Consider the following 21,978-nt stretch of genomic DNA (forward strand, 5'->3'; position numbering starts at 1 on the left):
GGCAGATCTCAGTGAGTCGAGACCAGCCTGCTATACAGTTGAGAATGATCTTGAATGTCTGCCTAATCCTGTGTGCTGGAATTCCAGGTGTTCATCACTGTGCTGAGCTGAGCTAAGCTTTGGTCCTTGTGTTTGTGTGTGTGTGTGTCTGTCTGTCTGTCTGTCTGTGTGTGACATGGCATTCACGTGGAGTCTTCACCTCTGACCTTGTCTGAGACGGGGTCTCTCTGTTCACCGCTGTGGGTGCCAGGCTGGCTGTCCTGCTGCTGGCTTCCTTCTGGGAGCACTGGTATCACAGACATGTGTGCTACTGTATTTGGGTTCTTGGGATCCCAACTCGGCTTTCTGGGGTTGTATGGTCGGTGCTTTCCCTACTGAACTGTCACCTCAGTCTTTTGTTGTTTTGGCGTAGGATGTCACCTAGCCCATGATGGCCTTGAACTCACTGTGTAGCTGAGGCTGATTTTGAGTTGCATCTGTGAGCACACGCATGTGCGTGTATGTACACATGCATGTGGAGGCCAGAAATTAACCTTTGGTGTCTTTTTCAATCACTTCCCCACAGTTTTTATGTTTTCTGTCTTTAAAACAGGCTTTCTTTCCTCTGCAGCCCTGGTTGTCCAGGAACTCGCTCTGTAGACCAGGCTGGTCTCAAACTCAGAGATCCTGCCTCCCTCCCGAGTGCTGGGATCAAAGGGGGTGTGCCAGCATGCCTGGCCCACGGTATTTTTTGAGGTGGGCTCTCTCATTGGACCTGGTCCTAACTGATGGAGCTAGACTGACTGGCCCCAGGAGTCCTTTTGTCTCTGTGACCCCCACTAGTTCACCGCAGAATGCCGGGGAACCAAACACAAATGTGGTCCCTTTTTCCTAACAGAGCCGTCACCCTAACCTGCTGAAACTGGCTTTTAACTTTTTCTCCTCCCACCCCATCTCCTAAGTGCTGGGATTCTGGGCATATACCACCACCATGCCTATTTCAGGTTTTTATTTTATCTTTGTGTGTGTGTGTGTGTGTGCGTGTGTTGGGTGTTTTGCTTGCTCGTACGTCTGCACTGTGTGGCTGTATGGTACCCATAGAGACCAGAAGAGGGCGCTGGATTCCCTCTAACAGGAGTTCGAGATGGTTGTAAACTTAGCATGTGGATGATGCGGGCTGGGATCTGGGTCCTCTGGAAGAGCAGCAAGTGCTCTTAATGGCTGAGCCACCTCTCCTGCCCTCTCAGTTCCACTTTTGTGAAGCTCGTATTCCCTATCCATGGCACTTACTGTTGTAATGATCAACCAGCAAACTCCGCAGACAATGTATCTGGGCTCTTGATCAGCGTCGATTTCAGTATCCTGGATCTCAAGCCAGAGGGACAAAGTCATCAATGACTGATTCGGAAGGCCCTGGAAGGTCGTTGGGGGGTTGGGGTCAGACAGCTCTCACAATGATCTAGAACACTCGCTGACTCTAAGTTCTCATCCATTTGACTCCTCTCCCTGAGGAAGGGCCGGGCATGAGTCACTGGGGGGCACACCCCCTTTGGATTTCTTACTTCTTCCTTTAGTACTGTGCCTGAAACTCCTCAGAACCCACAGATTCTCTCTGGTGGTGACCGCCGGCCTATAACCTTTTCCCTTTCAAACCCCAAATGCTGGCTCGGCACCGTACTTTGGACGCGTGGTGTCTGGAGAGATGGCTGTGGTCAGGAGATTCTTGAAATGGGTTAGGCGAATTTGGCGAAAAATGACTGGCTGGGTGAGTTCCACAAACACACCGTGGCCGTGAGATGGGCGTTCTGGTTCATGGTATCTGGGGCGTAGCAACCCTCACCACGTTGTCCCTCCCACTCAGTTTCTTATGGCTAAACAAGACAGGGCAGGAAGTAGGGGTTTAAGAGGACTGGGAAGGGGCTTTGAGGTGTCCCACATGGAGGTGGGACAGTCATGTCTAGCTTTGCCGTCTTTACCGTGGGGTCTGCTCTCTCTCCTCTGTGTCTTATTTCTATTGTTGTTCTGAGTAGAGGGTTGCACACATATCATGGAGTGTGGAAGTCAGCAGGCAACTTTGGGGATTTGTTTTTCTCCTTCCGTTGTAGGAGCCAAGGCCCCATCTCAGGTTGTCAAGCCTACCTGGTAGGAGCTTTCACCCGCTGAGGTGTCTAGCCCACCCTGTGTCTTCTTTCTCAGGTCCGGTTCTGGAAATATAAAACCAAGCCAAGCATGACCAATCAGCCCAAGAAACATTCACTGAAGGGCGTGGAGAAGGCTGCCTCGGACTTTGACCCTTCAAAGTTGGTCAAACCCCACAAAGAGCCCAAGGTCTCTGACCTGGATGTCTGCCCAGGGGTGCTTGAACCCTGCGTGTTGGCCACTGTCAAGGACATGCCCGCTGAACCCCGCAAGAGTCGCTCCCTGATGCAGCTGTCCCAGACTGTAGTCCATTCGGTGTCTACGCTGATGGTCTCGGCGCTGCAGTCTGGCTGGCGATTGTGTAAGTGGAAGGTGAGCACCATTCCACCCCCAGCCTGAGTCTCATTCTTCCCTCCATCCCTCCTCCATCACTTGCATTTATTTATTTATTTATTTATTTATTTATTTATTTATTTATTTATTTATTACGTATACAATATTCTGTCTGTGTGTATGACTGCAGGCAAGAAGAGGGCACCAGACCCCATTACAGATGGCTGTGAGCCACCATGTGGCTGCAGGGAATTGAACTCAGGACCTTTGGAAGAGCAGGCAATGCTCTTAACCTCTGAGCCATCTCTCCAGCCCCTCCATCACTTGTTTGTGTCTTTTTGTTTTTTTTGAGATAGGGTTTCTCTGTGTAACAGTCCTGGCTGTCCTGGCACTCACTTTGTAGACCAGGCTGGCCTCGAACTCAGAGATCTGCCTGCCTCTGCCACCCAAATGCTGGGATTAAAGGCGTGCGCCACCACCACCCGGCCCCATCACCATTTTTTTGAGACAGGGTCTTGTGTAGCCCAGGCTTGCCTTGAACTTGCTATGTAGCTGAGGATAGCCAGAAATTCCTATTTAAATTTATTTTTGGTTATCTTTTAAAATGTTATTTATGTGTATATGTGTATTCCTGTTTCTTTGAATGTGCACCATGCATGTGCAGTTGTCTGGAGGAGGCCATAAAATGTTGTCAGCCCCTGGAACCTGGAGTTGCAGGTGGCTGTGAGCTACCTGGTACAGGTGCTGGGTTCTCTGCAAGAACAGCAAATGTTTGTAACTGCTAAGCCATCTCTCCAGTCTCAAGATTTCTATTCTGTTTATTTATCTTAGATTTTTTTTTTTCCAAGACAGGGTTTCTCTGTAGCTTCGGAGCCTGTCCTGGAACTTGCTCTGTAGATCAGGCTGGCCTTGAACTCACAGAGATCCACCTGCCTCTGCCTCCCAAGTGCTGGGATTAAAGGTGTGCGTCACCACCACCCGACTTACTTTAGTTTTTTAAAGACAGGTTCTTACCATGTACCCTGGCTGTCCTTGAATTCACAGAAATCCTCTTACCTCTGCCTCCCGGGTGCTGGGATTAAAAGTGTATACCCCTAAACCCTAATCCTCAAATTCCTTTTCTTTTTCTTTTTAAAAAAATTTCTTTGTGTGTGAGTATAGCCACACCTGTGCCCTAGCGTGCATGTGGAAAGCAAAGGACAACCTTGGGCCTCCGTCTTTTCCAGTTTATTTTAATATATTTTTATTTATACGCATGCATGCCATGTGTGTGCAGGTGCCCATGGAGGCCAGGAGGAAGTCAGATCCCTGTAGTCGGTTGTGAGCCTCCCACTGTGGGTGCTGGGAACTGAACCCCAGTCCTCTGGAAGAGCAGCAAGTGTCCTTAACCACCGAACCATCTCTCCAGCCCCTCCACAGGGTCTCTTGTCACTGTTGTAGATGACAGCCTACCTGTCCCAAGAGTTTCTGGGGATCTTCTGTGTCCTCCCATGTCACAGTTGGGGTGCTAGGATGACAGGTACACGTGCTGCGGTCCCAGTTTTCAACGTAGGTTTTGAGGATCTGAACTCAGGTGTCATGCTCACACGGTAAATTCTATACCAACGGAGCCATCTTTCCTGGCCTGGGACTCCTCCTGCCTCCAGCGCCTCCGTGTTGGGATTACTGGCAAGTGCTACCCGGCGCTTCATGGAGGCTAGACAAGTGCTCTACGAACTGAGCTGCGTCCCCGGCTTCCTCCACCCCCTTGTTCAGTCATTTGCAGCACCTCTTCTACCGTAAAGCCCTGAAGAGACAGTGGCGAGCAAGGCTTACCCAGACCAGGGAGGCCACAGACAGCGTAACCGGTCACCTTGGTTTGAATCCCTGAGGAGAGTAAGATTGCAGGTAGAGAGGACTTGGCAAAGGAGAGGATCCTATGAAGAACTGGGCATGGGGCAGCGGTGAAGAGATGGGGAAACTGAGGCCTGAAGGAGTTGGGTTTTTTTTTGTTTTTTTTTTTTTTGCTTTTTTTTTTTTCTTGAGGAGAATTAAGGGGAAGTTGGAAGAAGTTGGGGGGGGATGGCTGTTCCAGGAAGAGAGAATATCAACTGTGCGTTGGTGAGGGTGTGGAGAGAGGCAGAGAGATGAGGGCATGGGAGTCGGGGTGGGAGAGGAGAGTTGCCTACGTTATGGAAGAGAATGCAGTGATCTTGAGCCAAGGACGGACTTTGACAAGGCAGGATAGATGGCCGGGTTGTAGAATTTGATCTCTGTGAGTTCGAGGCCAACCTGGTCTACAAGGTGAGTTCCAGGATGGCTGGGGCCTCACAGAGAAACCCTGTCTTAAAAAACCAAAAACGAGGGGCTGGAGAAATGGCTCAGCGGTTAAGAGCACTGCCTGCTCTTCCAAAGGTCCTGAGTTCAATTCCCGGCAACCACATGGTGGCTCACAACCATCTGTAATGAGGTCTGGTGCCCTCTTCTGGCCTGCAGGCATACACGCTGACAGAATATTGTATACATAATAAATAAATAAATATTAAAAAAACCAAAAACGAATGAATGAATAGAATGTAGAAATTGAGGACCTACACGTAACTTAGTGGTACAGGTGCCATGTTGGGAAGGGACATTAGCTGTAGGCCAGGAGTGTGTGCTGGCCTAGCATGTGGAGGCCTCAAGTTTAATCTCTAGTCCTGCTGGGAGTAGTGAGGGAGGAGACAATGATGGGGAAGAAGCCCACTGATTTGAGGTTGCTTTCACAATGAAAGGGTAATGATAGTAATTCTTTTTTAAAAGATTTATTTATTTATTATGTATACAACATTTTGCCTCGATGTATGCCCACACGCCAGAGGAGGGCACCAGATCTCAGTACAGATGGTTGTAAGCCACCATGTGGTTGCTGGGAATTGAACTCAGGACCTCCAGAAGAACAGCCAGTGCTCTTAACCTCTGAGCCATCTCTCCAGCCCCAATGATAGTAATTCTTGTGGTGATCTCGATTTCAGTTCTGCATATGTGATAAAATTTTGTCGAATTAAGCAGGCATGTGTGCATATACATAACACACAGAAAGGAAATCCAAGTAGCTCTAGGCATGTCTGTGGACTGGAGGCATGGCTTAGCAGTCAAGAGCACTGCCTGGTTCCAGAGGACCTGGGTTTGATTCCCAGCACCCACATGGTGACTCATAACCATCTCTAACTTCGGTCCCAGGGGATTTGATGCCCACTTGTGGCTTTCTCAGGCACCAGGCAGGTATGTGGTACACATGCATATGTATCTAGGCAAACACCCATACACATAAAATAAACAATGAATGTTTTTTTAAGGAACGCACACTGCTTTTGCACGGATCCCAGTTTGGTTCCCAACACCCACCTAGAGCAGCTAACAACCTTCAGTAACTCCGGGGATCCACTGCCCTCTTCTGGCCTTTGTGGGTACTGCATGCATGGGCATATTACACCCCCTGTTGTTTTGGTTTTTTGTTTTGTTCAAAGTGGGGGGGGGTCTCACTATGTAGCTCTGGCTGTTCTAAAACTCACTGTGTAGACCAGGCTGGCCTTGAATTCACAGAGATCCTCTTGCCTCTGCCTCCCAAGTGCTGGGATTAGAGGCACTCTGGAGGCAGAAGCTGGTGGATCTCTGTGAGTTCAAGGCCAGCCTGGTCTACAAGAGCTAGTTCCAGGGCAGCCAAGGCTGTTACACGAAGAAACCCTGTCTTGAAAACCAAAGAGAGAGGAGAGAGAGAGAGAGAGAGAGAGAGAGAGAGAGAGAGAGAGAGAGAGAGAGAGAGAGAGAAACAAACTCGGGATCTCGTCAAACATGGGATTTCTGAATAAAGTCCTAGGGATAATAATACCCTACGGATAAACTACAGGCTTCATAATTTTGAGTGTCTCATACATAGATAGCATAGCACCTGCTCAGGTGTGACCCCAGCACTCTCCATCTGTAATATAATTGACGCTGCTGCTGTTGTATGTGCTTGTGAACGCACGAGGGGGCAAGAGTACCCTTGTATGTGTGCAGGTGCACTAACCTGTATGGAGGCCAAAGGTTAACTTTGGGTATTTTCCTCTATTACTCTGTTTTTTTGTTTATTTGTTTGTTTTTATTTTTCCTTTTGAGATAGGCTCTCACTGTGTCCCTGGCTGTCCTGGAACTCTCCATGTAGACCAAGATGGCTTCAAACTCATAAGAGATCTGCCTTCCGACTGCTGGGGCTCTGTGCACTACCACACCCGGCTTCCACCTTAGTTTCTGAGACAGCATCTCTCACTGAATCCGGAGCTTACGATGGCCCCCAGAATGGCTGGCCAGAGAGTCCCCTTGTGGTCCACCCATCTCCATCTCTCCAGCACTGGGTTGCAGGCATGCACTCTCGCGCTCAGTTTATTGTGTGGTGCTGGGGATCAGTGCTCGGGCCCTGATGTTTACATAGCAAATACATTACCCACTAAGCTATTTCCTCTACTCCGAAGTTGCACAAAATTTTCCTACTGAAATAAAATAGGTGAAGGGTCTTAGACTGTGTGTGTGTGTGTGTAAAATACATACGTATACATACATACATACACATGCGTGTGTGTAAAATACATACGTATACATATATACATACATACACACGCATGTGTGTAAAATACATACGTATACATATATACATACACACGCATGTGTAAAATACATACGTATACATACATACACACATGTGTGTAAAATACATACGTATACATATATACATACATGCACACGTGTGTATAAAATTGAGCTCCAATCTATTAGCATCTAAAGTTTAATTTAGAAAAAAAAAAAGCAAGCGCAGGTGCCTTGCACCTGTAATCCCACAGTTTGGGAGGCAGAGGCAGGCGGGACTGCGTCAACTCTGGTGCCCATTTGGGGTTCTAAAGTGAGTTCCCGGCCAGCCTGGGTTAACAACAAGTTGAGACTTTGTCTCAAAAGCAAACAAAACAGAAAGGGGAAAAATGGATTAAGGAAGAGAGGGAAGAGGATGTGAGTGATAGAAAAGGAGAGAGAGGGGAAGAGAAGGGAAAACAAGGCTGAACTAATGGTGCGTGCCTAAAATCTCAGGGCTCACAGGCAGAGGCAGGAGGATTATGAGTTCAAACCCATCCTGGGCTATGTGAGACTGTCAAAAACCAACACAGGGCTGGATATGTGGCTCAGTTCTTACCGTGCTTGCCTAGCATGAGGCTCTGGGTTCCATCCTCAGCACCACGTGGTAGTTGAGGTAGGGGGTGGCAGGATTAGGAATTTAAGACCACCCTTGGCTACACAGCCACAACAAATTCTTTCTTTTTTTAATTTAACATTATTTTATGTGCATTGCTATGAAGGTGTCAGGTCCCCAGGAATCAGAGTTACAGACAGTTGTGAGCTGCCATGTGGATGCTGGGAATTGAACCCAGGTCCTCTGGAAGAGCAGTCAGTGCTCTTAACCATTGAGCCATCTCTCTAGCCCTTGCCTACATAGCAATTTCAAGTCTGGACTGGAATACATGAGTTCCTACCTCTAAATGAAAAGAAAGGAAGGGTAGGAGGAAGGGAGAAAGGAAAGAAAGAGAATGAAAGAAGCGTGGAACACAGGCAAACAGGGTACAAAGGACCGTCCCTAATGCAAGCTGAGAAGACCTCCCGGAGCAGGCGGTGCCTGCCTAATCTGATGGAGGAGGTAGAACAAGTTGAACCCTTTATTATTTGCCCGTCCTTCTGCCCTCTGATGTCTCCACGTCTCTTTGTTTTGCAGTCTTCTATGAGCTCTGCGTCAATTTCCTCTCGAATGAGGAGCGGGTCGGCCTTGGAGACGCCCGAAGCTGAGATGCTGCGGGAAGTGTATCTGGTACTCTGGGTCATTCGCAAACAACTGAGAGAGCTGGCCCGCAGGCAGGAGAGGCGCAGACGGCGCCGCGTGCGGTCTCATACGTCCCACACATCCCAGCAGTCCGATCCAGTGCAGGGCCTCAAACAGGATGCCCGAAGTCCCCTCTAGGCAGGGGAGCCCCAGATCCTTAGAAAGCCCCCGACTCACTCTTAAGGAAGGTTGGCAGGTGGGGTTCAAGGCCATTGGGCCAGAGTTGCTGGTGAGGAGACGTTTGACCATATACTGTCACCTCTCATCGGAAGCCCAAGATCAGGCCTGGGGTCGAACATACTCCCCTTCTCTGTTTATTCGATTTGTGAGAGAAAAGATTATCTAAATATTGAGAAATAAATATCGGATGTTTCTGAATAGGTGGACTTTGTGTTCATGAAGGAGAAGAGGCTCATAAGGGGCATTTGGGGCGCGGTAGAGAGAAACACCCACTGAGTGGGGGGCACAGTTGTGCCTGGGAGTAGATCCTAGGTCTCTTTTTGCATGTGTCAGAGATGGACAGGTCCTGTTCTTATATCCCCGCACCTCTCCTAGGAGCTGAATTGCCTTTAAGTGCTCTGCCTGGCCAGTAACCATAGCAACAGCATCTGTTCATGGAGCAGCAGCTATGCCCACAGGGCAGCAACCCTGGCTTTTCTCCCTAGCAATTCCATAAGATAGGGTGGTCCCGGAATCCATCCAAGGCCCTCCAGCTAAGGATGTCCATGTGGGGGGGGGGTGGGGGTACCAGAAAAGGGTGCTGTGTGCTTTCAAGTTGGAGTTACAGGCAGGTGTGAACCACCCAGTGTGGGTGCTGGGGGTCAAACTCCAATCCTCTGCAAGAGGAGCAAGTGCCTTAACTGTTGATCAGTCTCCAGCTTTGTCCTTGAGATGAAGTCTCACATTGTCCCATCTGGCCGCCCATTATGTATGTGGGATGAGACAGTCATCCTGCCAACTGAGCCACATCCTCAGCTGCCCGCTCCGCTTTTTAATTATTTTTGTTACACGTGTACTTCCTTATTTTGTTGGCATCATGTGCGTGTGGGTGTGTGCTATGGCGTGCCCCTGACTGGATGTCAGCTAGGAGAGATGGGTTTTCTCTTTCCACTGTGTAGATCACAGGCGTGGATCCAGGTTGTCAGGCTTCGGGGCAGGCGCTTCTGCCTGGGAGGCCCTCCTGTTGCTCAGGCTGGGCTCCATCTCAACGCGCAGCCTGAAGATGACCTGAGCTGCCTGGTCCTTCTGCCAGAGAAGAGACTGGCCTCTTGTGTGCTGTGATGACAAGAACATGACGTCATACCAGGCTTGGACGTTGGATGCCCGATTGAGGCTGTAGGAGATTCATCTGCTGGGATGCTGGGACAAGTTTTGGTCCTGCTGCCTGTGCCCTGCTGAGATCCTTGGACAGCAATGCTTCCCAGAGTTGTCTGGAAGCCATGTGGGCTCTGAGCAGGGTTGGGGAGGGATGGGGGTCAGGACAGACTGAGGAGGCCAAGTAGGAGCTGTGAGCCATTAGCTGAGATGGTGGGCTATCCTGTGGAGGGGGTGCATAGAAACCGAGAGAAAGATGCAGGAGGAAATAAGAGGCGGCATGGCACCCTGGGGTCACAGTTCTACTCCACCCCTTTCTCTCTGCTCCTCCGCTCACACGCAGCTAGAAACATTAGGGATTTGAGAGTTCAAAGGGCTTGGGGCTAAAGAGCAGCATGTTCCTTGGGTAAAAGAGAAGAGGGGAGAAGGGAAGAGAGGAGACAAGGAAGGCTGGAAGCTGTGCTGGATAGCGATCCAGAAAGTCACGGATGGGGCTGCAGCTCAGTTGGTAGAAGGCTTACCTAGTGCACACAGGCTTGGGATCAGTACCCAGCTCTGTACACATTAGGCAAGGGAGGCAGAGGTGGGAAGATGAGAGGGTCAAGGTCAGACTACCTAGAATGAAAACCTGAGTCTGAATCCCCAGCACCCATGTAAAATACCAGGCAGAGTGGCACGTATTAGTCAGTCGATCCAGCAGAATGGGCAAGCTTCAGATTCACCAAGAGACCGTTTCCAAAAGTAAGGCGGAGGCCCAGGAGACGGCTCAGCAGGTAAAGGCACCTGCCATTGAGCCTGACAACCTGAGTATGATTTCTGGGACCCACATGGTGGAAGGAGAAATGACCCCCACAATACAAGCTGTCCTCTGACTTCCATATGCTTATGGTTTGTGCATGCTAACACACACACACACACACACACACACACACACACACACACACAGAGAAACACATAATGTAAAAATAGTCTAATGTGGACAGCAATTGAGGAAGACATACGTCATCCCCTGGCCTTCAAACACTATGAATACACATCTGCACACACACACACACACACACACACACACACACACACACACAAAGGCACCACACAGCAAGGGAAACATAACGAGTAGCAGGCAGGGATGGTTTGATAGAATCAACTCATTAGAAAACTCAGGCTCTAGACACCCCAGCCGATCTCAACCTGTGGGTCTCGACTCCTTTAGGGGAGGGATGGTGTCGAATGACCCTTTCAGAGGGGTTACATATCAGATCTCCTGTATATCAGATATTTACATTACAGTTCATAACAGCTGAGCCACACTCCCAAGCTCTCTACCTGCTCCCCATGTGTATGTATGTGCGTGCATGTGAATGTTCAGGAACATGAGCATACGTGTGCAGGTAGAGGCAGTAGATCTCTGGTATCATCATCAGCCATGCCCCACCTGGGTTTTTTTTTTTTTTTCATTTTGATTTTGGTTTTGGTTTTTTGAGGCAGGGTTTCTCTGTAGCTTTGGAGTCTGTCCTGGAACTAGCTCTGTAGACCAGGCTGGCCTTGAACTCACAGAGATCCTCCTGCCCCTGCCTCCCAAGTGCTGTGATTAAAGGCGTGCACCACCACGGCCCAGCACACCTTTTTCTCTAGAGCCTGGGGCTTGACCATTTTTCTAGGCTGGGTGACCGTTAAGGGTCCTACCTGTTTTTTCTTCCCCAGCTCTAGGATTACAAACATATGTCACCACACCCAGCTCTTTATGTGGGTGCCGGGGATTGAACTTAGGTCCTCACGATTGCACAGCAAGTTAACCCTTTACTCCCCGACTGAACCATCTCCTCAGTCACCCCCAACACACACATACTTTTTAAAAAAATGTTATACTATGCATAAAGGTGTTTTGCTTGCTTTTGTCTGTGCATCACGTGCATGCCTGGTACCCAGATCAGAGCTCCAGATGGTTGTGAGCTGCTGCAGAATGCTGGGAACCAAACCCAGGCCCTCTAGAAGTAGTCCGTGCTTTTGACTACCGAGCCATTTCTTTAGCCCCGTGTGTGTGTGTGTGTGTGTGTGTGTGTGTGTGTGTGTGTGTGTGAATATATATACATACATACATACATACATACACTGTTTTTTGGGGACAGGGTTTCTCTGTTGTAGCTTTGTAGCCTGTCCTGGCACTCACTCTGTAGACCAGACTGGACTCAAACTCACAGAGATCCTCCTGCCTCTGCCTCCCAAGTGCTGGGATTGAAGGGGTGCGCCACCAGCACCCGACTCAGCCCCATACTTTTTAAAAGACAGTCTCACTGTATCTCAGGTTAGCCTGGAACTCCCAGTCCTTTTGCCACAGCCTTCTTGGTGGTGGGATCATAGGGATCATAGAGATTATATACCAGGTTCTCCTTTCACATTTTATTTTGAGACAGGGTCTCACTAAATTGCTCAGGCTGGTTTTGAACTTACTCAGTAGCCCAGGCTGACCTCAAAGTCACTATGGAAACAGGATGACTTTAAACTCCTTTCTGACCCTGTAAGAGTCTACCTGCCTAAGCCACGCCCTCAGTCTCGGGACTCTCCACTCTTGATACCTGAGGTTCCCAGTGAAGCTGTGTCTAAGACATTGTGGCTGATCCCAGATCTCATATAGAGTACTACTCCAATCTCTGGGACCCCCTAAGTGCCACAGCTACCTGGGTCTGGGTGGTAGCTCTTGTAATTTCAGCTGTTCCAGAGGCAAGGGGCTTAAACCCAGAAAGAGGGAGGGAGGGAGAGAGAGAAACAGTTTCAGAGTCTACACGGAAGGTCCAGTAGGGCCAAACAGGCAGGCCCAGACAATCAGCGGTAAATAACATCGCAGGTAACCACAGGCCCAGGAACTGGCTTTGGGCCAGCAGCCGTGGGCTGGTGGAAAGGAACACCATCCTCACTCGTCCTTCAGCATCAAGAGTGGGAGGCAGATGAAGGACGGTCAGCCCAGCCAGCAGCCTTGCGAGCTTCTGTGCATCTCATCTGGCTCCTTCCCTAGTCCTGTCTGAGCTTGGCCAAGCAGGGTCAGGGAGGCTGTGAGAGCAGCGGGGGGTGGGGATGGATGGGTCCCGTGTGTAGAACTTGCTTTTTCTCAGGCTGCCTAGTTGGTTTCCAGGCGCAGAGCCCTATCAAAGGAGGGTTGACAGGAGGGAGAACATCCTGGGTCTCCTAACTGCAGAGATAGAAAGAAAGCTACCCTTTCTGTCCCCTCTCCCCCTCCCTCATTCTACTGCCTTCTTTTTAAAAAGTAAATAAAATTTTATGTGTGTATTTTTGAGATCAGGTCTCTTGTAGCCCAGGCTGGCCTTGAACTCCTGACGATCCTCCTGCCTCCACCTTACAAGCACGTAAGGAATACAACGCTTGGCTTTTAAACGCTGTGCTTTGGACTGAACCCACCACTTCATGCATGTTCCATAAGCACCCTATCAGCTGAGCTACTCCCCAACATCTCCCCATTCCTGTCCAGACACGGTCTCCCCATGTATCCCAGGCTGGATTCAAACTCGCAGCCCTCTTTAGTGTTCCCACTTCTGGGGCTACTGGCATGCACCACTACACCTGAAAAGCTCCCCTGCTGCTTCCTTAAGATTTTCCACCGTCCACCGACCACTCCTCTGCTTACCCAGGTGTGTTTAACCTTCTGACTTTGTGATGTTGTCATCTACAGATGTGTTGAGCCACGTTCCTGGCTGTCTTGGAATGCATCTGGCATGTAGACTGTAGGTTGGACATACTTGTGGGCTTAAATCTTTCAGTAGCTGTCTGTCATCCGTTGGGGGGGGGGCGGAATCCAAAGAATATCTTTGTCCAAAACATCCTCTCCCACCCGGTATGGTGACCAGTGCCTGTCATTTCAACATTTGAGAGGGGAAAGAAGATTGTAAGTTCAAGACCGTGCTGGGCTATTTGGTAAGTTTAAGGCCAGCTTAGGGTACAAAGCAGAGCCCTGTCTCATTAAAAAAATAAAATCTTAGGCTCAGCAGTTACAAGCATCCTCTGCTTTAACTGCGGATGCAAGTTCGTTCCCCAGTTCGTTGGCCACTCACAACCAACTACAACTCCAGTTCCGGGGGGTCTGGCACCATTTTGTCCTGTCCGGGGCACCAGACACACATCTGGTGTACATCCTAGCAAGGTAATCACGCTCATTAAATAATTTTTTTTTAAATTAAAGCCCTTTTCTCAGATCCGGGTGCTAGTTCTTCTTCATGAATTCTCCTAAACCATGTGTGATCCAGTGATCAGAAAAGCCCAACTCAGAGGGGCGGTGGTGGCACACGCCTTTAATCCTAGCACTCGGGAGGCAGAGGCAGGCAGATCTCTGTGAGTTTGAGGCTGGCCTGGTCTACAGAGAGAGTTCCAGGACCGCCAGGACTACACAGAAAAACCCTGTCTCAAAAACAAACAAACAAACAAACAAAAAGAGGAAAGAGGTCCACCTCAGAGTCACCCCCGACTGGGCTTTAGTTTTTCATGGTATGTAACATATCTGAAATTAGGTTTTCCAGACAGAAAATGGAGTCACTGGTACCAGCCGTAAAAAAGGAAAAGTGGACAAGAGTTCCACACCTAGAATTCATGTTGAAAACAGAAAACAAGGGCTGGAGAGATGTCTCAGAGGTTAAGAACACTGGCTGCTCTTCCAGAGGTCCTCAGTTCGATTCCCAGCAACCACATGGTGGCTCACAATCATCTGTAATGAGATCTGGTGCCCTCTCCTGGCAAGTGTTTATATAATAAGGTAAATAAATTTTAAAAGATAATAATTAAAAAAAAGAAAGCAAAATAGAAGCAGCAGCAACAACAACAACAGCAGCAGCAAAAGCCAGGGGTGGGTAGCACACGCCTGTAATACCACTGGAGCAGGGTGGGGGAGACAGGAGCATCCCTGAGGCTTGAGACAGCCAGCTTAGGTCAATTGGTGAGTGGCAGCTCAGTGAGACACCCTGTCCAAATAAATAGTGAGTGCTACCTCCTGGGGAATGACACCCAGGGCTGTTTCTGGCCTCCACCCTCAGGAATACGCATGTGTGAGCATGGGCACATGCACACAGGTACACCTGCTCATATACACACCCATGTACGTGTACCTGCTCTCACACACATGTGCACCTGCTTGCACACGCAAAAATACACACTGACAATAAATCAAGGTGGGAGTCACCTCTAAGGCCAGCCATCAGAAGGCTGAAAAGAGAAGGGATACAAAGTCACAAGTTCAAGACCAGTGTGAGCCATGAGGCAAGATGCTTGTGGGGGGGGGCGGATAATGAGAAAGTTGGGAGGCTATAAATGGAGGGTTAATGTGTGACTCCTGATAGCAATTATCATCAGAGAGCCTCTTAGAACCACGAGCTTGGGATGGTGAGACAGCTCAGCAGATAAAGGTGTTCGCCAAAAAGACTGATTACTTGAGTGTGATCTACCCATATGGTGAAAGGAGAGAACCAAGTCCTGGAAAGTTGTCCTGCGACCTTCACATGACTGTATTAGTGGCACACACACACACACACACACACACACACACACACACACACACACACCACAATTAAAATTTAAAACAGAGGCCAGTCAGGTCTACACAGAGATCCAAACCAGCCAGGAATATACACAATGAGACTATGTCTGTCTCATTCAATTTTTGTTGTTGTTGTTTTGTTTTTTTGAGAAAGGATTTTTCTATAGCCCCGGATATCTTGGAACTCGCTCTGTAGACCAGGCTGGTCTCGAACTCATAGAGATCCGCCTGCCTCTGCCTCCCGAGTGCTGAGGTTAAAAGTGTGCATCACCATGCCTGGTTTCACCCCCAAATTTTAAAGCAAGAACCACAAGCTTGCAAACAAGATATCATAGCCTTATAAAAAATGTCCATATGACATGTTCAGCCCAGTGACTAACTCATTCACCTCAGACCAACACAGTTCTTACTATTAATCACTGTGCCCTGTGTTGCCAGAGGTTGCTTGTTCGTTCCCAGATGCCCAGACCAGAAATAACCACTCAGAAACTATATTAATTAAATCACTGCTTGGCCAATCACTTAAGTGTATTGCTAGCTAGCTCTTATACCTTAAATTAACCCATTTCTATTAATCTGTGTATCACCATGTGGCTCCTTCCCTTCTATCCCTCCTTCCTTTTGACAGGGTTTCATGTATCTAAGATGACCTCCGACTTCCTATATAGCAGGGGGTACTGTCAACTCTTCTGCCTCCACTTCTGGGGTGCTAAGAGACCAGGTATGCACAACTACACCTGGTTTTGTGAGGTGTTGGGAATGAAACCCAGGGACTCAAACCCATTCTAGTTAAGCATTCTACCAATTGAATGACATCCCAGGCCCCACTCCCACCCTCCAACGGAGTCTCTCTTATAGCCCAGGCTAGCTTTGGAATTGTGATCTTCCCACCTCAGCCTCCCCAACTGGGATTACATGCATGAATGCTCACACCCTGCCTCCCCCACTCCCTGGGCTCCTCTCTGAATGGCCTTCCTCATTCCCACACTTCTACAGACAGCAGGTGTGGCTAATCAGTAGGAGGCATGCCTTATGGGTTTAGGACCTTGTGGGGGGCCAGGTTTCCTGACCTGTCTTCTTTCCCCCATTGCACAAAGCTGGGGCTCCGACTGGGGCCTGGGTTGGCTTGGAAGGAGTGTGTACAAGATTAGGTGGTATGGTCTGGAGTCTGGACAGACTGAGAACCTTGTCTTTGGAGACAGACACCCCTTCCTCCAAATACATGGTGTTTTTTGTCTGTCAGAATTCTTGACACGTCTTTCATCTGATGCTGGAACAGTGAAATGGGAACTGGGCAGGATGTTGCAAAGGACATGCAAGGGAGGAGAGAGAGGTTGAGAGCCAGGATGTGAGGGAAGGAAGACAGGGAGAAGATGCAGCCCAAGTACATCCTGGTGGGCACCTTTTTTGTTGTATTGGGAAAATGCTCTGCAGTGGGTGGCAACATCACAGCATCCTTCCTTAAATTTTAATTTACCTTATCTATTTTTAGATGTGAGTTTGGGCTAGCTCATCCTATGGTGTGTGTGTGTGTGTGTGTGTGTGTGTGTGTGTGTGTGAGTCAGAGGGCAACTTGCTGGAGTCGGTTTTCTACTTCCACCATGTGGTTCTCAGGGATCAAATCCAGGTTGTCAGTCTTGGCAGCAGGCACCTTTGCTTGCTGAGCAATCTTTAATCCCAGCACTTTGGAGGCAGAGGCAGGTGGATCTCTGAGTTCAAGGCCAGTCTGGTCTACAGAGCTAGTTCCAGGACAGCCAGAGCCACACTGAGAACCCATGTCTTGAAAAATCAAAAAAAAAGTGGAAAGTAAAACAAATTAAATATCTATAACACGTGCGCGCGCACACACACAGATACACACGAACGATCTTGAGCCCTCCTAATAACTCAGTTATTGTCCACCTCTTGTGTTTGCCCTAACATCCTGGAGACTGTTTATAAAATCTTTTTATAAAAGTACAAGCAGTTTGCACTGACCTGAAGGTTGAGAACGTCATTGGATTACATCTGAGCTCTGTGGCAGAGGTGGCCTCTCTTGGCTGCGACTCCATTACTGGATGTTCCCACCCAGGTACTTGAGAAATACCTGGATTTATGACTTTCTTTGTTCTTTGTTAATATAAAAACTTGATGTCACTGTTGCCACATTGGAACGTGGTGTTTGGGGGTAACGTAGATCTGACTCTGGACCATGGTTACTCCTTTTCTGGTTTCAGAACAAAGCACCCCATTACCTTTAAGATGCGAGCTGTGTTGTGCATTAAGGGGCAACCTTTTGGTCACAGAATTATTCAACTGTAGACAATGTGCACTGAGCAGCCTGCTGTCACAGCCATCAGCATTAGTTTGTCTTTCAGTGTGTGTGTGTGGTATATTCATGTGTGTGCACCCATGTGTTCAGGTGCAGGTACCACATGCATGTGTGTGTGCACCTGTGTGTTCAGGTGCAGGTGCCACACGAATGTGTGTGCACCTGTGTGAAGCATGATTAATAAAAACTCAGGATCAGAAATTGGGGTTCAATGTGAATATCTGTAAAGTGAAACAGCCAGCCACTGGCTCTTGCCTTGACCTCAGTCTGAAATGGCGATCCTGCCTGTAGGAATCTCAGAAGGAGACTGTGTTTCTGAGAGCTGTCTCTCCCCGTCTTATATTCCTCTCTAGAGCTAGGTTTAAAGGCATGCATCACTGGGATTAAAGGTGCGCATCATTATGGCTACTGAGGTTAAATGTGCGTGTTACCATAATCTGGTCTGTAAGGCTGACCAGTAAGAATGTTTAAGTCTCATATCTTCAGGCAGTCTTTAGTTATTAGAATACAATTGAAGTGTCGCTACACCTGTGTGTTCAGGTGCTGGTACCACATGCATGTGTGTGCACCTGTGTGTTCAAGTGCAGGTCCAACATGCGCGCGTGTGTGCATGCACGTGCGTGTGTGTGTGTGTGTGTGTGTGTGTATGTGTGTAGAGATGAACACCAGATGTCTTTATCACGTCACTGCCCATCTTCTCTGTTAAGACAGGGACTCGACGTGAACCTGGAACTCAATGTTTTGGGTAGGTTGGCCGGCTGGTGAGCCCCTGAGATCCATCTGTCTTCAGCCTTCATCACTGGGGTTACAGACATTGCACCTGGCTTTTCCATAGATGCTGGGGATCCAAACTCAGATTCTTTTTTGGTGGGGAGAGGGTTCTAGATAAGGTTTCTCTGTGTAACCTTGGCTATCCTGAAATTCAATCTGTAGAAGTTATCCTCAAACTCACAGAGATCTGCCTGCCTCCCGAGTGCTGGGAGGTGAGCACCACCACCGTCCGGCTTGGAGCTCGGATTCTGACATTTGTGCAGCAAGCATTTTATCCATGAGCCACCTCCCAGTGCGCTCCACCCCTGGCATTCCTGTCTCCTTCTGGGTGTCACCTCTGGATTACAGCATGCCTGCTTTTTCTAGGAAGCTGCAGTGGGGCTCATTACTGATGGCCTTTTGGGTAGATCCTTGAGCAACCCTTTAACATGAATTCTCTGAGTTCTACGCTTGCTTCCTACCCCTGCTCAAGGGATGCAGCCTTCAGCAGTGTTTAACTTATGACCATCTAGATCCTCCGTGAACATGAACGCTCTGCTGTTTTATTGTTAAAGAACCACAGAACCAGGCGATGTTGTAGCTGGCGGTTCCTTTCTCTGTCTCATAAGAGAATTAAATGTGAAGATTAAAAAAAAATCATATTGTCTCCAGGCAAGGCAGTCCAACTTTTAATTCCAGCACCCAGGAAGCAGTAGTAGGATCTCTGTGAATTTGAGGTAATCATGTTCTATAGAGTGAGTTCCAGGCCAGTCAGAGATACGTACTGAGACCCTGTCTCAAGCAAATAAATAAGCAAAGAATTAAAGAATTAATACAGAAAGGTTTCTACTCTCCTACATTCCCTGTCCCCTTAGCTCTTCTCTCTCTCTCTCTCTCTCTCTCTCTCTCTCTCTCTCTCTCTCTCTCTCTCTCTCTCTCTCTCTCTCTCTCTTTTGCTCAGGCTGGCCTCAGACTTTCTGTGTAGTTGAGGATGACCTTGAACTCCGGATCCTCCTGTGCTGCCTCCTACTTACTGGTATTACAGTCTTGTATTACCACAGCTAAACTTTTATTGTTTCTGAACTGTGTAAAAGAAACTATACACTGTATGCCCTTTGCAGATTGGCAAGAGGATCGCCCACTCTAGCAGCTGCCCTGTACCAATAATTCATTTCCTATTATTGCTACTATTGCTATTTTATTATTGATATTTATGTACCACGTTTTAACCCTTTATCTGTTGAAGGATATTACTAGTCTGGGGCTGTGAGAAAGGGGAGGTGAACATGTGTGTACAAGTTATCAGAAGAGACTCAGAGGTCACAATTTTGGGTTTTAGTTAACTAGGTCTCTCATAGCCCACGGTGTCCACCAAGTCCCTATGTAGCCAAGGCTAGCCCTGAATTTCTGATCCGTTTCTGCTTTCGACTCCCAAGCTGTCATTGCTTCTCAGGTCTTTTGTCATGCGTGGGAGGATTAGGATGTGGATTTTACTAGTGTGTGTTGAAGTGCGAGGTCAGAGGACAACTTGTGGGTGTCAGTTCTCTCGTTCCACCCTGTGTGAGCCTGGAATTGAGTTCAGATTGTCAGGGTTGGTGGCAAGCGCCTTTAACATTGGAGCCATCTTTCCGGCCACCAGGATGTGGACTTAAAGTTATGGTGCTATTTCCCAAATTCCTATAGTATTTCCTACTCAAATACACGAGTTCAGGGACTTTGCACGAAGCCCGCTCCGATCGGTGTTCAGAAGTGACCGAAGCCGTCAGGAACGCTGTGGGGACACCGCACAGGATGTCCAGATACGAGAGCCGTGACCGTTTTGTTTCGGTGAAAGGACTAACACTGTAATCCCAGAACAAACGCGAGGACGACTCTGACAGGTGAGAACGCCACATCCGCGTTCCCGAAAGGACAAGTAGACTTGCTGGGGATCCGTAGGGCAGCTACGCACCGGCGCCCTAACGCCTCGCCTTAAGGGCGAAGTCGGTGTGTGAGGGCGGAAGTGTTCCCGGAAGCTGGAGGGTGGAGCGACGGGAATGACACCCAGGAGCACCAATGGGGTGTCGCGGCGGGCTTGTCTGACTCCAGTGGGTAAGGGCTAACGATTTCCGGTAGTGGCAGCCCCCCTAGGGGTCGGAGGGAAGAGGCCACCGGGACCCCAGCAGCGACGGCGAGATGTTGGGCTACGGGGCGTCCGAGTTGGAATCTATGGAGGGCGAAGAGGCCGTGGAGCCCCCGGGGCCAGCCCCGGAGCCGCGAGCCCCAGAGCCCGAGCCGGGCTTGGACTTGAGCCTGAGCCCGAGCCCGTTGCCCGAAAGTCCGGAGCGGCGGGGCGGGAGCCCAGGACGGCGGAAGGGGCGGCAGGTGAGCGGCGGCGTGGCCCGGCCCCCCGCTGGCCGAGCGTCCCGGACTCCGCCGCTCACCGTTCCGCCCTCTGCTCTCAGGTTCGATTCCACCTGGCCCCGCCCTCCCCGGTTCGCTCCGAGCCGCTGCTCGCGGCCGGTGCCCCGAGTGACGATCCCGCGGCGCCGCAGCCGCTGGAGGTGGCGGCCCCGCAGAGCAGCCTGGCCCTGAGTCTGGAGCTGCAGAGCGCGCGCGCCGCCGTCGCCGGCGGCCAGTTTGATGCCGCTAAGGCGGTGGAGGAGCAGCTGCGAAAGTCGTTCCAGACCCGCTGCGTCGTGGAGGAGACGGTGGCGGAGGGTGAGGGGGGCGGGCGCCCGGCCCCGGTGGCGGTGGTCTGGGTGAAGGGCGCTGCTCACCCCCCGCCTCTCGTGCCCTCGCAGGGTTGAACGTGCCGCGCTCTAAGCGGCTCTACCGAGACCTGGTGAGTCTGCAGGTGCCGGAGGAGCAGGTTCTGAACGCGGCGCTGAGGGAGAAGCTGGCCCTGCTGCCACCGCAGCCTCGAGCCCCGCCGCCGCCCAAGGTGAAGGAAGGGTTCCAGGGACCCGGGCTCCTCTCCCTGGGTTTTTACTCTATCCCGAGTGTAACCTTGCATTGGGCCTCATCTTCCCACAGGAGGCGCTCGGGCCCGGGCCAGACATGACCATGCTGTGCAACCCAGAGTCTCTGTATTATGAGGCTCCGCACTTGACAGTGGATGGACTGCCCCCGCTAAGGCTTCAAGCCCGGCCCCGCCCTTCAGAAGATACCTTTCTCATGCATCGGATGCTGAGGCGCTGGGAAGCGTAGCCCTCAACTCTCCTAGTGCTAGTCTGTACTTTTGTTAAAGCTGTTTCCTCATAGAATAAAGTTATTTCTTTTTTTTTTTTTTTTTCAAAAAACAAGTTTGCTCCTAGTTGGAAGCTGCCTTTAGGTGAGAATTTTCTCCCCCCTCAGTGATGGCAAGTGGAAAGCACTAAGTGGGGTCAGACTTAAATCACCTGTCTTCTGATTGTAATTAGAATTTGAGACTTAGCTTTACATTATGGTGCCAAGTCCTAGGGTTTGGGAGGCCGAGCAGAAGAATCCTGTGTTCAAGGAGTCTGAGCTACACAAATTATTTCCTTTAATGTCGTTTCAGGCTGGGTAGGTTCAGCTCCGTGGTAGCATTTGGTTAAGTATGTACAAAGCCCTGGCTTCAATGCCCAGAGTGTGTGTGCAATGTGCACACACACTAGTCAAAGCACTTTGGGTTTCCACTTTGGCTGGGCATGGTGACGAACACTTGTGAGGAAGACACACCAGGAGCAGGAGTTCCTGGCCCACCTAAGTTAGAGTATACTGTCTCAAAAACCACAACAAAATGCACCCCCTTACACA

The 21,978-nt window shown here is 49.6% G+C and overlaps 2 protein-coding genes across 2 annotated transcripts; both read left to right on the top strand.

The window, feature by feature from the left end:
• The first annotated feature begins 1,681 nt into the window (after positions 1 to 1,681).
• On the top strand, positions 1,682 to 8,449 carry C10H7orf61 (chromosome 10 C7orf61 homolog). The gene is made up of 3 exons (XM_038346042.1): positions 1,682 to 1,744; positions 2,176 to 2,490; positions 8,207 to 8,449. The coding sequence occupies exons 1-3, from the start codon at positions 1,682 to 1,684 to the stop codon at positions 8,447 to 8,449; spliced, it is 621 nt and encodes a 206-aa protein (XP_038201970.1).
• Positions 8,450 to 20,285: 11,836 nt separating this feature from the next.
• Positions 20,286 to 21,501, top strand: Ppp1r35 (protein phosphatase 1 regulatory subunit 35). The gene is made up of 4 exons (XM_038346000.1): positions 20,286 to 20,618; positions 20,660 to 20,919; positions 21,003 to 21,142; positions 21,235 to 21,501. Exons 1-4 carry the CDS (start codon positions 20,395 to 20,397, stop codon positions 21,406 to 21,408), a joined length of 798 nt encoding a protein of 265 aa, XP_038201928.1. The 5' UTR covers positions 20,286 to 20,394; the 3' UTR covers positions 21,409 to 21,501.
• The last annotated feature ends 477 nt before the right edge of the window (positions 21,502 to 21,978 follow it).

Source organism: Arvicola amphibius, chromosome 10, assembly GCF_903992535.2.
Source record: "Arvicola amphibius chromosome 10, mArvAmp1.2, whole genome shotgun sequence".
NCBI classification, from domain to species: Eukaryota; Metazoa; Chordata; class Mammalia; order Rodentia; family Cricetidae; genus Arvicola; species Arvicola amphibius.

Bases quoted from the DNA above. Each gene is read 5' to 3' on its own strand.
- C10H7orf61 (XM_038346042.1), top strand. From the start codon at position 1,682: ATGGCTGTGGTCAGGAGATTCTTGAAATGGGTTAGGCGAATTTGGCGA. The intron at 1,745-2,175 runs GTGAGTTCCACA...CTTCTTTCTCAG, and splicing joins GGCGAAAAATGACTGGCTGG to GTCCGGTTCTGGAAATATAA. The intron at 2,491-8,206 runs GTGAGCACCATT...TTTGTTTTGCAG, and splicing joins GGCGATTGTGTAAGTGGAAG to TCTTCTATGAGCTCTGCGTC.
- Ppp1r35 (XM_038346000.1), top strand. From the start codon at position 20,395: ATGTTGGGCTACGGGGCGTCCGAGTTGGAATCTATGGAGGGCGAAGAG. The intron at 20,619-20,659 runs AGCGTCCCGGAC...CGCCCTCTGCTC, and splicing joins GCCCGGCCCCCCGCTGGCCG to TCAGGTTCGATTCCACCTGG. The intron at 21,143-21,234 runs GTGAAGGAAGGG...ATCTTCCCACAG, and splicing joins GAGCCCCGCCGCCGCCCAAG to GAGGCGCTCGGGCCCGGGCC.